This window comes from Ornithorhynchus anatinus, chromosome 4 (genome assembly GCF_004115215.2).
Source record: "Ornithorhynchus anatinus isolate Pmale09 chromosome 4, mOrnAna1.pri.v4, whole genome shotgun sequence".
NCBI classification, from domain to species: domain Eukaryota; kingdom Metazoa; phylum Chordata; class Mammalia; order Monotremata; family Ornithorhynchidae; genus Ornithorhynchus; species Ornithorhynchus anatinus.
The window spans coordinates 94,290,499-94,306,429 of NC_041731.1; the positions used below are offsets into that span (position 1 = coordinate 94,290,499).

At 50.0% G+C, this 15,931-nt stretch overlaps 1 protein-coding gene across 1 annotated transcript in view; it reads left to right on the forward strand.

Moving 5' to 3' along the window:
* The window catches only part of ABCA4 (ATP binding cassette subfamily A member 4), a 224,271-nt gene that overhangs the window by 97,075 nt on the left and 111,265 nt on the right, over positions 1-15,931 (forward strand). Inside the window, exons 16-17 of the mRNA XM_029063580.2 lie at positions 4,185-4,406; positions 13,068-13,272. Of these exons, the coding sequence (XP_028919413.1) occupies positions 4,185-4,406; positions 13,068-13,272 (427 nt within the window). The remainder of the gene's footprint in view (positions 1-4,184; positions 4,407-13,067; positions 13,273-15,931) is intronic.

Genomic DNA, 15,931 nt, shown 5'->3' on the forward strand with positions numbered 1-15,931 from the left:
ATGGAGAGGCAAAGTGAAGGATTCATCCTACGGAACGTCCCCGTGGATCCATTCCCACCAAAGACTATAAAGCTCCTCAGCAGCCCTGCCCGCTCTCTCTCTCTTTCTTGATTCCTGGCCGATCCCACCCTGGAGCTCCCAGCATCAGACTGTGGCTGGAAAGTCAAATCCATCAGTCAATAGTATTTACTGAGCACTTCCTGTGTGCGGAGCACTGTTCTAAGAACTTGGGAGAGTCCAGTACATCAGAGTTGAAAGACGTTCCCTGACCGCAAGAGTTTAGAGCCCAGAGGAGGAGCTCACAGTCTAAAGAAGCAACGTGGCTCAGTGGAAAGAACCTGGGCTTGGGAGTCAGAGGTCATGGGTTCGAATCCCAGCTCTGCCGCTTGCTAGCTGTGTGACTTTGGGCAAGTCACTTCACTTCTCTGTGCCTCAGATACCTCATCTGTAAAATGGGGATTAAAACTGTGAGCCCCACGTGGGACAATCTGATCACCCTGTATCCCCCCCAGCGCTTAGAACAGTGCTTTGCACATAGTAAGCGCTTAACAAATACCACCATCATTAAAGGACTGTAAAACCCTTAAACCAGGGTTTGGCTAGAGATCCCCCCCTTTTCCAGCCCAAGTGCTGGTAAGCGACTCTGAAGCCTAGTGGCTAGAGCGCAGGCCTGGGAATCAGAAGGACTGGAGTTCTAACCTCGGCTCATGCCACTTGTCTGCTGTGTGACCTTGGGCCAGTCACTTCACTTCTCTGGACCTCCGTTCCCGCATCTGTAAAATGGGGATTAAGACTGCGAGCCCCACGTGGGACATGGACTGTGTTCGACCTGATTAGCTTGTATCCACCTCAGCCCTCAGTACAGTGCCAGGCACACGGTAAGTGCTTAAATACCATGAAAAAGAAAAAAAAAATCCTTTTGCCCGGGGAATGGGCCAATAGAACACGGAAACATTTATTATTATTATTACTACTACTGATAATAATAGTATTTGCTAAGTGCTTACTATGTGCCAGACGCTGACTAAGTGCTGGGGTGGATATAAGCAAATCAGGTTGGACACAGTCCCTTGTCCCACGTGGGGCTCACAGTCTCAATCCCAATTTTCCAGTTGAGGTAACTGAGGCCCAGAGAAGTTGTGACTTTGCCCAAGGTCACATAGCAGACAAGTGGCAGAAGCTTCCTTCAGGGAGGTCCTGGCTGCACTTGGAATCCAGTGGAGATTTTGCAGATAATAACAATAATGTTGGTATTTGTTCAAACTATGCGCAGAGCACTGTTTTAAGTGCTGGGGTAGTTACAGGGTAATCAGGTTATCCCACGTGAAGCTCGCAGTCTTCATCCCCATTTTACAGACGGAGAGAACGCGAGGCACAGAGAGGTAAAGTGACTTGCCCACAGTCACACACGCAGACAGCTTGACAGGACGGCAGAGCCGCATTCGAACCCTTGACCTCCGGCCTCCCAAGCCCGGGCTCTTTCCACTGAGCCACGCGAGATAATGACAGGGAACGGCACCTAACTGGAAAACGGGGATTTCCCTTTGAATGAAGCTCCCCACTCGGTTTCCCGGGGCCCAGGGGCAGATGGAATATGGAGGCAGGAGAAAGAAGCGATGGGAATTTTCTCTTTCATCGGTGTGCGGTTATTAGCGGCAGGGAATGTTGATTCATTCATTCATTCGGTGTATTTATTGAGCGCTTTACTATGTGCAGAAGCACTGTGCTAAGCGCTGCGGAAGGACCAAAATCCGGTAACAGATTCGAACTGACGCGATGGGCTTGCCTACGCAGGCCCTGGAGGAGGTTGATTCCGGAACCAGGGAGGACCCCTGGAGAACTATTACAACCCAACACCTTCACTTCACTCTTCCGAACGCCACCCACCTACTGACCTACCTCCATCTCATCTCTCTCACCGCCGGCCCTTCGTCCGCTCCTGCCTCTGGCCTGGGAACTCCCTCGCCCTTTCTATCCAAACCGATGTTCCTCGCCTCATGTTCGAAGCCTTATTAAAATCCATCAACCAATCATTCGATGGTATTACTGAGCGCTTACTATGTGCAGAGCACTTCGCTTGATAGAGTGCAGCCTAGTAGAAAGAACCCAGTCCTGGAAGTTAGTGGAGGTGGGTTTTAATCCCAGCTCCGCCGCACGCTCTCTGAGTGACCTTGGGCAAGACACTCCACTTCTCTGTGCCTCAGTTACCTCATCTGGAAAATGGGAATTAATATTGTGTTACCTTGTACCTACCCAAGCGCTTAGAACAGGCACATAGTAAGCGCTTAATAAATACCACCATTATTATTAGACTATAGTGCAATAGAAATTAGCACATTTCCTGTCCACAATGAGCTTACAGTCTAGATGGGGAGACGGACATTAATATGCAGCGTGGCTCAGGGGAAAGAGCCTGGGCTTCGGAGTCAGGGGTCATGGGTTCGACTCCCAGCTCTGCCACTTGTCAGCTGTGTGACTGTGGCCGAGTCACTTCACGTCTGTGTGCCTCTGTTGCCTCATCTGTAAAATGGGGATTAACTGTGAGCCTCACGTGGGACAACCTGGTGACCCCAGCGGTTAGAGCAGTGCTCTGCACATAGTAAGCGCTTAACAAATACCAACATGATTATTATTATTATCTTGGGCCCCGTTGTCTACCTGGGCAAAGGGAGCTATTTTTTTAATGGTATTTGTTAAGCGCATACTATGTTCAGTCACCCATATTTCATTCATCCAATCCTATTTATTGAGCACTTACCGTGTGCACAGTACGGTACCAAGCACTTGCCAGGCACTGTGCTAAGCACCGAGGTAGACAGAAGATAATCAGGTCGGACACAGTCCGTGTCCCACATAGGGCTCACGGTCTTAATCCCCATTTTGCGGATGATATCACTGAAGCATAGAAAAGTGAAGTGACTTGCTCAAAGTCACATAGCAGACAAGTGGCAGAGCAGGATTAGAACCCAGGTCCTGCTTATCTATTGTTGAATGTGCCCTGGGGGAGGAGGAGGACCCATAAAGGAGAAGCAGCGTGGCTCAGTGGAAAGAGCATGGGCTTGGGAGTCAGAGGTCATGGGTTCGAACCCCTGCTCTGCCACCAGTCAGCTGGGTGACTGTGGACAAGTCACTTCGCTTCTCGGTGCCTCAGTTCCCTCATCTGTAAAATGGGGATGAAGACCGCGAGCCTCCCGTGGGACAACCTGATCGCCCTGTATCTCCCCCAGCGCTTAGAACAGTGCTCTGCACATAGGAAGCGCTTAACAAATACCAACATCATCATAAGGCTGGTTCACATCCCAGGAACTTGGATAGATCAGGAACATCGCGGTCCCCTGTGTGTCGGCTCTCAGGTTTCAGAAGCTAAATGATAATAGTAAATGAAGCACGGGCTTTGGAATCAGAGGTCATGAGTTCGAATCCCAGCTCGGCCACTTGTCAGCTGTGTGACTGTGGGCGAGTCACTTCACTTCTGGGCCTCAGTCACCTCATCTGTAAAATGAGGATTAAGACCGTGAGCCCCACGTGGGACGACCTGATTCCCCTGTGTCTCCCCCGGGGCTTAGAACAGTGCTCTGCACATAGTAAGCGCTTAACAAATACCGACATTATTATTATCATTACTATGTGTACTAAGCACTGGGGTGGATATGAGCAAATCAGGTTGAACACGGTCCCTGTCCCATATGGGGCTCACAGTCTCAATCCTCATTTTCCAGATGAGGGAACTGAGAAACAGAGAATAATAATAATAATGATGACGATGTTGGTATTTGTTAAGCGCTTACTGTGTGCCGAGCACTGTTCTAAGCGCTGGGGTAGACCCAGGGAATCGGGTTGTCCCACGTGGGGCTCCCAGTCTTTCATCCCCATTTTCCAGATGAGGGAACCGAGGCCCAGAGAAGTGAAGTGGACTCGCCCACAGTCACCCAGCCGACAAGTGGCAGAGCCGGGATTCGAACCCCGTGAGCCCTGACGTCCAAAGCCCGCGCTCTATCCCCTGAGCCAACAGAAGCGGAAACAGAAAGTGAAGCGTGGTGCCCCAGGTCACCCAGCAGACAAGAGGGGAGCCGGATAGAATTTAGGCGCTTCTGTGTCCCAGGCCAACCGTCCCGGGGCTCCTCCCCAGAGAGCCACACGGTCCGTCCCGCTTCCCTGACTCTTCGCACCTGTCCCGTTCGCAGCACGGCAGGATCCTGCACTACGGCGATCCCGTTATCCTCTTCCTGTTCCTGCTGACGTTCTCCACGGCCACCGTCGCCCAGAGCTTCCTCCTGAGCGCTTTCTTCTCCAAGGCCAACCTGGCTGCAGCCTGCTGCGGTGTCCTCCACTTCACCCTCTACCTGCCCCACCTCCTGTGCTTCGCCTGGCAGGACGGCCTGACCGTGCGGCTGAAGATGGCAGCGGTAAGGATTCTTCTTCTTCCTCTTCTCCCTGCTCCCTCAGTTGAAGGAGACTAAGGAGACTAAGACTGTGAGCCCCGACTGGGACAAGCTGATTCCCCTGTGTCTCCCCCAGCGCTTAGAACGGTGCTCTGCCCATAGTAAGCGCTTAACAGATACCAACGTTATTATTATTGTTATTTGAAACCCCGGCTTAGACGTCTGGCATCTCCAATACGAACCTGAGCCTCGGATCTCCTTTATTTTTAATGGTATTTATTAAAGCGAGCAGCGCGGCTCCGGGGAAAGAGCCCGGGCTTGGGAGCCGGAGGTCACGGTTCGAATCCCGACTCTGCCACTTGTCAGCTGTGTGACTGTCACTTCACTGAATAATAATAATAATAATAATAATGTCGGTATTTGTTAAGCGCTTACTATGTGCCGAGCACTGTTCTAAGCGCTGGGGTAGACGTAGGGGAATCAGGTTGTCCCCCGTGGGGCTCACGGTCTTCATCCCCCATTTTACAGATGAGGGAACTGAGGCCCAGAGAAGTTAAATGACTTGCCCACAGTCCACACAGCCGACAGTGGCAGAGCCGCGGATTCGAACTCGTGAGCCCTGACTCCCAAGCCCGTGCTCTTTCCACTGAGCCGCGCTGCTTCTCTTCTCTTCTGGTCACTTCTCTGGGCCTCAGTGACCTCATCTGTCCAATGGGGGATGAAGACTGCGAGCCCCACGTGGGACAACCTGATTACCCTGTATCTACCCGGCGCTTAGAACAGTGCTCCGCACAGAGTAAGCGCTTAACACATACCAACGTTATTATTATCATTACATCAGTCAGCCGATCGTATTTAGTGTTTACTGTGTGCAGAGCATTGTACTAGACGCTTGGGCTAGAAGCATCACGGCTTAGTGGCAAGAGCACAGGCTTGGGAGTAAGAGGTTGTGGGTTCTAATCCCGGCTCTGCCACTTGTCAGCTGTGTGACTTTGGGCAAGTCACTTCACTGGGCCTCAGTTCCCTCATCTGTAAAATGAGGATTAAGACTGTGAACCCCATGTGGGACAAACTGCTTGCCTTGTATCTACCCCAGTGCTTAGAACAGTGCTGGGCACATAGCAAGTGCTTAACAAATACCATCTTTGTCATTATGATTATTACGATATAACAATAAACCGGTGCCTTCCCTGCCCACAGTGAGCTTACTGTCTGAAGACGGAGACAGACGTTCATGTAAATTAATGATAGATATGGACATAAGAGCTGTGGGGCTGGGAGGGGAGAGGGATGAATAAAGGGAGCAAGTCAGGGTGACGCAGAAGGGAGTGGGAGAGGAGGAAAGGGGGGCTGAATCAGGGATGGTCTCTTGGAGGACGTGCGCATTCATTCAATACTATTTATTGAGCGCTTACTATGTGCAGAGCACTGTACTGAGCACTTGCAATGTACAATTCGGCAACAGATAATAATGTTGGTATTTGTTAATAAATAATAATAATAATAATGTGGGATTTGTTAAGCGGTTACTATGTGCCGGAGCACTGTTCTAAGCGCTGGGGTAGATACAAGGGAATTAGGTTGTCCCACGTGGGGCTCCACAGTCTTCATCCTCATTTTACAGATGAGGGAACTGAGGCACCGGAGAAGCGAAGTGACTCGCCCCACAGTCCACAGCTGACAAAGTGCAGAGCCGGGAGTCGAGCTCATGACCTCTGACTCCGAAGCCCAGGCTCTTTCCACTGAGCCACGCTGCTTCCCCATGTGCAGAGCACTGTTCTAAGTGCGGGGGTAGAAACAGGGTAATCAGGTCGTCCCCCGTGAGGCTCACAGTCAATCCCCCTTTTACAGATGAGGGAACTGAGGCCCAGAGAAGTGAAGCGACTCGCCCACAGCCACACAGCTGCCAAGTGGCAGGGCCGGGATTCGAACCCATGACCTCTGACTCCCAAGCCCGGGTTCTTTCCACGGAGCCACGCTGCTGCCCAATAATGGGCTCACAGTCTAAACGCCTTCGATAACGCTTTGAAGACGGGGAGAGTAGTTGTCCGTTGGACGGGTGGGGAGGGCGTTCCAAGCCAGAGGCAGTGAGGTGGGCAAGAGGTCGCAGCGAGATAGCCGAGACCGAGGTACAGTGAGAGGGTTAGAATTAAAGGAGCAAAGTGTACGGGACGGGTTGTAGTAGGAGAGTGGCGAGAAGAAGTAAGAGGGGGCAAGGGGATTGAGTGCTTCCAAGAAGTGCCAGAAACTGTTCTAAACTAACCCACAGCACTGTGCATATTTGTATATATTATGTATTACTCTATTTATTTTGTTAATGAAGCGTATAGATCTCTGATTCTATTTATCTTGATGATATTTACACCAGACTACTTGTTTTGTTTTGTTCTGTTTTGTTGTCTGCCTCCCCCTTCTAGATTGTGAGCCCATTGTTGGGCAGGGATCGTCTCCATCTGTTGCCGAATTGTACATTCCAAGCGCTTAGTACAGTGCTCTGCACCTAGTAAGTGCTCAATAAATACGATTGAATGAATGAACTCTGGGGTAGATACAAGCTAATCAGATTGGACGTAGTCCATGTTCCACATGGGGGATCACAGTCTTCATCCCCATTTTACAGATGAGATCACTGATGCCCAGAGAATAATAATAATAATAATAATAATGTTGGTATTTGTTAAGCGCTTACTACGTGCAGAGCACTGTTCTAAGCGCTGGGGTAGATACAGGGTAATCAGGTTGTCCGACATGAGGCTCACCGTCTTAATGCCCATTTTACAGATGAGGTAACTGAGGCACAGAGAAGTTAAGTGACTTGCCCAGAGTCACACAGCCGACAAGTGGCCGAGCCGGGAGTCGAACCCATGACCTGACTCCAAAGCCCGTGCTCTTTCCCCTGAGCCACGCTGCTTCACGCTGCTTCTCTTCTCTACAGTACAGTGCCAAGCACCTACTGCAGTGCTTAGCACATAGTAAGCTTGCGGGGGGAACGTGTCTACCAACTCTGTCCCTGGGTTCCTGGGATAGAGCACTTACTCTGCACACAGTAAGCGCTCGATGAATAGCATCGATCGATTAAGTGCTCAATAGTTGACTGATTGATCGACTGAAGTGGAAGCGTTTTTCATTCATTCATTCAACAGTATTTATGGAGCGCTTCCTATGTGCAGAGCACTGTACTAAGCACTTGGAATATACAATTGGGCCACAGATAGAGACAATCCCTGCCCAGTGACGGGCTCACGGTCTAATCTAGTTGAATGGTTGACACCTTACATTAGGAATGACATTTTTTAAATGCACAACGGCAAAAAGCGGTGTGGGTCTAGTCGAAAGAGATTAGGCCTGGGAGTCAGAGGATCTGGGTTCTAATCCCAGCTCTGCCACTTCTGCTGGATGATCTTGGGCAAGTCGCTTCACTTCTCTGGGCCTCAGTTCCCTCATCTTTCTCAAAGTGCTGTTGGTCAGTGATAAAGGTGTGAATCGGTTCATCTTTTGGTCTGTCGGAGGTCCACGTTTCCTGTCGCGAGGTTTAGCGGTAGTGTCCAGGAATCCATGCCTGGCCAGGCCGTCCCCGGGGCTCCCTAACGGACTCCCGGAGCCTCGGACCGGCCCGTCCGGCGACCCCGGAGTCTCCAGAGTAGCACAGCTGACAAATGTTTCTCCTTGGAAAGGGGCTGCCCTCGGGACGGGTGTTGGGGGGGGCGAAGCCTTGAGTCTTTGATGCAGTTGAGGAGGAAAGTTGAAAGATCCGCATGGGGCCCGGTGGGTTATTCCTGCTAGGGGTTGGGGGTTGGGTGGAGGTCTGCATCTCTGCCGCTGGGCTCCTCTGTTTTTCTAGTCTTTGAGTTCAAAATCCACCAGGGCCTCCGGGAACCCTGCCCAACTCCTCTGTTTGGAAAGAGATTTCCAAATGTTCTTTTCTTTTGTATGCCAAAGAAACCAAACCTGGTTGGGGTTGGAGGGGGGAGAGGGGGAGATGTCCTTCCAAACGCTGCCAGAGAGGCCTGGGAAGGGGAAGAGTTTTCAAGTTGCCCTCCGACGGAAGGACTATGTCATTCTAGACCGTCAGCTTGTTGTGGGCGGGGAACGTGTCTACCAACTCTGTTCTACTGGACTCTTCCAAGCACTTAGTACAGTGCTCTGCACACAATAAGGGACTAATTCATAAAAATAATAATAATGGCACTTGTTAAGTGCTTACTATGACCAGGCACTGTACTAAGCGCAGGGGTGGATACTATCCAATAGGGTAGGACACAGTTCCTGTCCCCCATGGGGCTCACAGTCTTAACCCCCATTTTACAGATGAGGTAACTGAGGCCCTGAGAAGTTAAGTGACTGTCCAAGGCCACACAGCACACAAGTGGGGGAACTGGGATTAAAACCCATGACCCTCTGAGTCCCAGACCCGTGCTCTATCCACTAGGCCATGCTGCTTCCCGTAACCATTGATTGACGATGTCCTGGTCACCCTTCACCCCCAAGAGGGGAGGGATCATGTCTATCAGCTCTATTGTACTCTGCCAAGCGCTTAGCACAGTGCTCAGCACACAATCAACAAGGGCAGGGCATGCGTCTACCGACTCTGTTGTACTCTGCACACAGTACATGCTCAATAAATACTTTGATTTGATTAAGCGCTCAATAAATTCCACTGTGACTGAAGTGACACCAGACTGTGAGTCCCTTATCTACCTCCCTGGGGCTGTCTTTACAGCAACGACTCATTCAAAGAGGAAAAATTAATTCATTCACTCGATCGTATTTATTGAGTGGTCACTGTGCGCGGAACACTGTATTAAGCATTTGGAAAACACAATAGAGCAAAAAAGAGTGACAATCCCTGCCCACAATGGGCTTACAGTCCTAGAAGGGGGAAGACAGACATCAAAACAAGTAAACAGACTTGGGTGTAAATAAATAGAATTGTAGATATATGCATATATACATAAGTGGTGTGGAACGGGGGTCGGAGGAGGGAAGGGGAGCGAGTTGAGGTGACCAGGAAGGGAGGGGCAGCTGAGGAAAAGGGGGCTCAGTCTGGGAAGGCCTCTTGGAGGAGGTGTGCCTTCAGTATGGCTAGCAATGGGGGAAGAGTGATTATCTGGCGGATTTAAGGAAGGAGGCTGTTCCAGGCCAGAGGTAGGACGTAGGCCAGGGGTCGGCTGCGAGAGAGGCGAGATGGAGACCCAGTGAGAAGGTTAGCACTAGTGGAGTGGAGTGTGCAGGCTGAGAAGTAGAAGAGAGAAGGGAGGTGAGGTAAGAAGGGGCAAAGTGATGGAGAGCTTTAAAGCCAATCGAGAGGAGTTCTTGTCTGATACAGAGGTGGATAGGCAGCCAAAGGAGATTTTTGAGGAGGGGTTGACGTAGAACTCAATTACGAGGCAAAAAAAACCTTTATGGAAGCCAGTCCGCACAAAGCTAGGCGAGCACAGAATCAAAATAACCTCTCTGGAAATGAGGAATCTCAAAGAGGAAAGTAATCACAAAAACTAGAATGAATAACGTAAGCAGTGATAAAGAGCCCGGGCTTGTGTGTCAGAGGTCACGGGTTCTAACCCCGGTTCTGCCGCTCGCCAGCTGTGTGACTTTGGGCAAATCACTTAACTTCTCTGTGCCTCAGTTCCCTCATCTCTAAAATGGGGATTAAAACTGTGAGCCCCACGTGGGACAACCTGATCACCTTGTATCCCCCCAGCGCTTAGAACAGTGCTTTGCACATAGTAAACGTTTAACAAATGCCACCATAATAAGGAATGACCTTGAAGGAGAGCCTCTCTCAACGCCACAGTGCCCTTTCCCCCTCCGTCTCCCTTTTCCATTGAGCAGAGAAAGAAAACTCCTGTGCTTTAGTTTTGTGAAAACATCCTCAGGTTCATCACTAACAAGGATGAATCTACAGCTACCCGAGCACTGGCCGACACTCAGGCAGTTCATTAGGCGATTAATTGATGCCTTTTATAACAGCCAATTTTCCACCACACATACAATGACTGAGTAGCAAAACTTTCACATGACCCAAAGTGTGGGCAGGGCGAGGCAATTACAGGCAATTATGGTAATAATCAGGTAAAGGGAAGATAGTTTGGGGCCTTAATGACTCCTGGTGTGCTTAGGTCCTTAAAGACAGGTCACAGATCTTCTTTTCCTGCCCTGAGTGCTTAAGCTTGACTAGTTTGACTAATAGGGAGTAGAGGCTTTGGAAACAACTGGCCTCCTATAGAAGTAGTCACTATTGCCACTCAACAGAGAAGCAGTGTGGCCTAGTGGATAGAACACGGGCCCGGGAGTCAGAAGGATCTGGGTTTTAATCCCGGATCCTCCACTCGTCCTCTGTGTGACTTTGGGCGAGTCACTTCATGTCTCTGTGCCCCACTGACCTCATCTGTAAAATAGGGATTTAAGATTTTGAGTCCTTTGTGAGACATGAACTGTATCCAATCTGATTGTTTTGAATCTACTCCAGCGCTTCTTACAATGCTCGGCACACGGTAAGCACTTAACAAATACCATAAGAGAAACCAGAGTGAATCCAGAGCACCCCCTCTTTGCCTTGGGAAGGTGGGATGCCCCACATTTCCCATCCGTAGCTCTGGATTTATTCTCTCCTGAAGGCTTGTTCTCCAAATTATCTGCAGCCCCTCTACACCCATGAGTCTTGAATGGTGCGAGTAAGGGAGAAACCAAGCCTGAAAGCTTCCCAAAAGCCTGTGCTGCTTGGACTTTTAGATCAGTTTCCTCCAGGCCTTTTGAAGGCTGGATATGCGACTCCACCCATCTCTTCATCATCAAGCCACAATCCCTGAGACCGGAGCCTCGTGATTAAACGACGCTCCCGTGGGCTACTGGGACTGTGATCCCTTTGCCAGCAATAAGTGCAGTCTCAGTGGACAGAAGAATTCTCCTCTCCTTGGGCCTAGATTTGCCCACCGTGGTGCTGACCTAGTGGAAAGAGCATAGGCCTGCGATCAAAGGATCTGGATTCTAATAATAATAATGTTGGTATTTGTTAAGCACTTACTATGTGCAGAGCACTGTTCTAAGCGCTGGGATAGACATAGGGTAATCAGGTTGTCCCACGTGAGGCTCACAGTTAATCCCTATTTTACAGATGAGGGAACTGAGGCACAGAGAAGTGAAGTGACTTGCCCAGCTGACAAGTGGCAGAGTCGGGATTCGAACCCATGAATTCTGACTCCCAAGCCCGGGCTCTTTCCATTGAGCCACGTTAATCCCAGCTCTCCTATTTGTCTGCTGAGTGACCTTGGGCAAGCCACTTCACTTCTCTGTGCCTCAGTTACCTCATCTGGAAAATGGGGATTCTATCCTTCTCCTTCCTACTTAGGCTGTGAGCCTCTTGTGGGACAGGGACTGTATCATTCATCCATTCATTCAATAGTATTTATTGAGCGCTTACTATGTGCAGAGCACTGTACTAAGCACTTGGAATGTACGAATCGGTAACAGAGACAGTCCCTGCCCTTTGACGGGCTCACGGTCTGATCGGGGGAGACGGACAGACGAGAACAATAGCAATAAATAGAATCGAGGGGATGAACATCTCATTAAAACAATAGCAAATAAATCCAATCTGATGAACTTTTATCTACCCCAGCACTCAGAACGGTGCTTGTGCATCGTAGGCTCTTAACAAGTCTTGTCTGATGCCATCAGACAACACCACGGACACATCTCTCCCAGAACGGCCCGCTCTCCGTCCGCAATCGTTCTAGTAGTGTATCCATAGAGTTTTCTCGGTAAAAATCCAGAAACGGTTTACCATTGCTTCCTTCCGTGCCGTAAACCTGAATCTCCGCCCTCCACTCTCTCCCATGCCGCTGCTGCAGGTGAGTTTTGACTTTTAGCAGATGGCCTTCCGCTCTCTAGACACAACCCAAGCTAGGAATGGAACGGGTCTGCTTGACTCTCCCCCCCTTAGCCGAGACCGGTAGAGTACTGGAAACTCTCCAGGTGCGACCCTGAGAGGGAGTACTTAACGAGTACCTTAACAGTGATAATTATTATTATTTTATATGTGTGAGTGGATGTTTCCAGAATGATTGGTGGTTAGCACAGGTGCTATCAGGTATCTGGGGAGAGAAGATCGGATTTGGGGAGAAGTATTTTAGTTTACAGTCCAAACCGGACCCCTCCCAGAGCCAACTGAGTTGAATTCAGGAGAGCTGGGATCTTATTGCCCAGGTGCCTACTCTGGGACAAAGAAGTCTGCTCACCCAGGTCCACCTTCCCTGAAAAAAGTTTCCCGGGCCCCGTGCGTCACTTCAGTCAGTCAATCGGTGGAATTTATTGAGTGCTTAGACAGGAGGGTGGACTGTAAGTTCCATGTGGGCAGGGAATGTGTCGTTTATTGTTGTATTGTACTCTTCCAAGTGCTTAGCACGGTGCCCCGCCCACAGTAAGCGCTCAATAAATACAAGTGAGTGCAGACTGACTGACCGAATGGAGCCTGGGGAGGAGCCTGCGTCTGACTCGTGTCCCCAGTTCCCACTTCTCCGGCGGGCAGAGACGGGAGATGTTCTCTCCCACGGGTCCCGGCCTCCTTTCCCATCTCAACCTCGCTGGGCCCACGTCGGGAGTCTCGTGGCAGAAAGAAGCCAGGGATCCTGTGGCAGGGGTCCTGAGCAGCAGCCTAACCTCCCGTGTCTCTCTTCTCCATCCCAGAGTCTGTTGTCCCCAGTGGCATTTGGATTTGGCACAGAATATTTGTCCCGCTACGAAGAGCAAGGCCTCGGTCTCCAGTGGGGAAACATTGGAAACAGCCCGGTGGAGGGAGACCAATTCAGCTTCCTGCTCTCCATTGAGATGATGCTCTTCGATACTCTCCTCTACATCGGACTCACCTGGTACTTGGACCAGGTGTTTCCAGGTAAGGGTCTCTTTCAATACCCCAAGGTGGAATTATACAGCTGGAGAAGCTCCCTTCTTCAGCTCCCTGAATGCAGACAGGTGAATATTTTTTTTTTAATGTGTTCGTTAAGCGCGAACTATGTGCCGGGCACCGTACTAAGGGCTGAGATAGATATAAGTGAATCAGGTCATATACAGTCCGTATGCCACATGGGGCTAACAGTCTTAATCCCATTTTATGGATGATGGAACTGAGGCACAGAGGAGTGAAATGACTTGCTCAAGATCACACAGCAGGCAGGTGGAGGAGCTGGGATTGGAACCCAGGTCCTTATGACTCTCAGGCCTGGGCTCTATCCACTAGGCAATGCCGCTTCTCAGGTGGATAACTAAACTCTTCAGGTTAGATGGCAGCGTGGCTCAGTGGAAAGAGCCTGGGCTTCGGAGTCAGAGGTCATGGGTTTGACTCCCGGCTCTGCCACTCGTCAGCTGTGGGACTGTGGGCGAGTCACTTCACTTCTCTGTGCCTCAGTTACCTCATCTGTAAAGTGGGGATTAACTGTGAGCCTCACGTGGGACCACCTGATTACCCCGTATCTACCCCAGCGCTTAGAACAGTGCTCTGCACATAGTAAGCGCTTAACAAATACCAACATTATAAGTAGGCTCATTTTTTCCCTAAATATCCATGAATTGCAGCACATCAATTCTCTGACAGTTGAGGATTCAGAACAACAAAATAAGTGATTCGTGAGTCCTAACTGCCACGATGCGCCACAGTGTGGTTGAGTTTTCTTTCCAAATGGCAAGAATTTTTTTTGAATAGTATTTATTAAGCGCTTACTGTGTGTCAGGCACCGTTCTAAGCACTGGGACAGATACAAGTTAATCACATTTCCTGTCCCGCATGGGGCTCGGAGCCTAACTAGGAGGGAGAACAGGGATTGAATCACCATTTTACACTTAAGGAAACTGAGGCACAGAAGTGAAGTGACTTGCCCAAAGTCACGCAACAGGCAAGTGGCAGAGCTGGGATTAACACCTAGGTCTTCTGACTCCCAAGCCCATGCTGCTTCCCAAGATTGAATTAGGGAAGTCATCTTCCCCTGCAGTCGAGGGGTGAATCCAGGTCAGCTCATCACCTGAGTGTAGAAGCCAGAACTACGTGGGTTAATGGGACAGATAAGAACTCCTGGGCTCCGGCCAGCTCGCCATTATCCATGGCAGGAGGGGACAGGAGCAGTTTGGTTAATTGAGCACTCCAGACCGTAAGCCCGTCAAACGGCAGGGACTGTCTCTATCTGTTGCCGACTTGTTCATTCCAAGCGCTTAGTACACTTTGTCCCCAAAGTAGTATAACTTTGGTCTCTTTTCCCCCAGTCTTTTGACCAGAGACCTTACTAAATAGTCAGTAATTTGTAGTGCATTTCAATCAATCGATGGTATTTACTGGGTGGGGACTGGAGTGGTGGTTTTGAGGGCCGGGGCTTTAGGGGGTGACTTGGGCTGGAACCTGGTCGCGGGGGTGGCTCGGGGGCCGGGGGTTCTTAGGGAAGGAGCTCAGTGGGATGGCTTGTTGGGGGGGGGGGCTGAGGTTTTGAGGGGCTGGGGAGGTTCTGGGGAGTGTTCGCTATGGGCCGATTGCCTGGGTGGTCATTGACCTGGTCTGACTTTCCCACGGTGGAGCACAGAAAATTAAAAGGAGAGTCAGTCGGTCAGTTGCATTTATTGAGCGCCTGCCGTGTTTAGAGTACGGTACTAAGTGCTTGGGAGAGTCCAGTATAATCCAGCTGGTAGGTCCACAGTGAGTTTACAGTCTAGAGGAGATCAGATTTCAACCAAATGGGTGGTAAGCGGGGATGGAACATTAACATGAAAGCAGAGCTGGGGTCTGGAATCAAATCACCTCTGGAAATCAGGATATGCCCTGGGACCTGTCGCGGCCACGGAATTAAGGGTTTGAAACCAGACGGGCATGAGAAGCAGCGTGGCCTAGTGGAAAGAGCCTAGGCCTGGGAGTCAGAGACCCTCGCTTCTAATCCTTACTCCACCACTTGCCTGCTACGTGACCTTGGCCAAGTCACTTAACTCCTATGGACCTCAGTTACCTCATCTGAAAAACGGGGATTAAAACTCTGAGCCCTATGTGGGACAGGGACCGTGTCCAACCTGATTAGCTTGTATCCACCCCGGAGCTTAGTACAGTAAGCATATAGTAAGCACTTAACAAATACCACAATGATTATTACTGTTACTACTGCTGCCCAGTAGAGGATGAAGCTGCATGTCTGAATCACAATCTGAGCTTCTTGTAGATCAGTGTCAGGCTTCCATAGACTATTTGAGGATTGGTGGAATCTCTTACCCTTCTTTTTATATTTAAATAGTTACTATGTGTTGCACATTGTTTTAAGCCGGGGGGGTAGTTCCAGGTTAATTAGGTGGGACACAGTCCTTATCCTGAATGGGGCTCAGTCTAAGTAAGAGGAAGAACGGGTATTTAACCCCCATTTTACTGTTGAGGAAACTGAGGCACAGAGAAGTTAAGTGACTTGTCCAAGATTACACAGCAAGCAGTTGGCAGAGCCGGAATTAGAACTCAGGTCCTCTGACTCCCAGGCCCATATTCTCTCTACTGTTCATTTATTCATTCATTCAATCGTATTTATTGAGTGCTC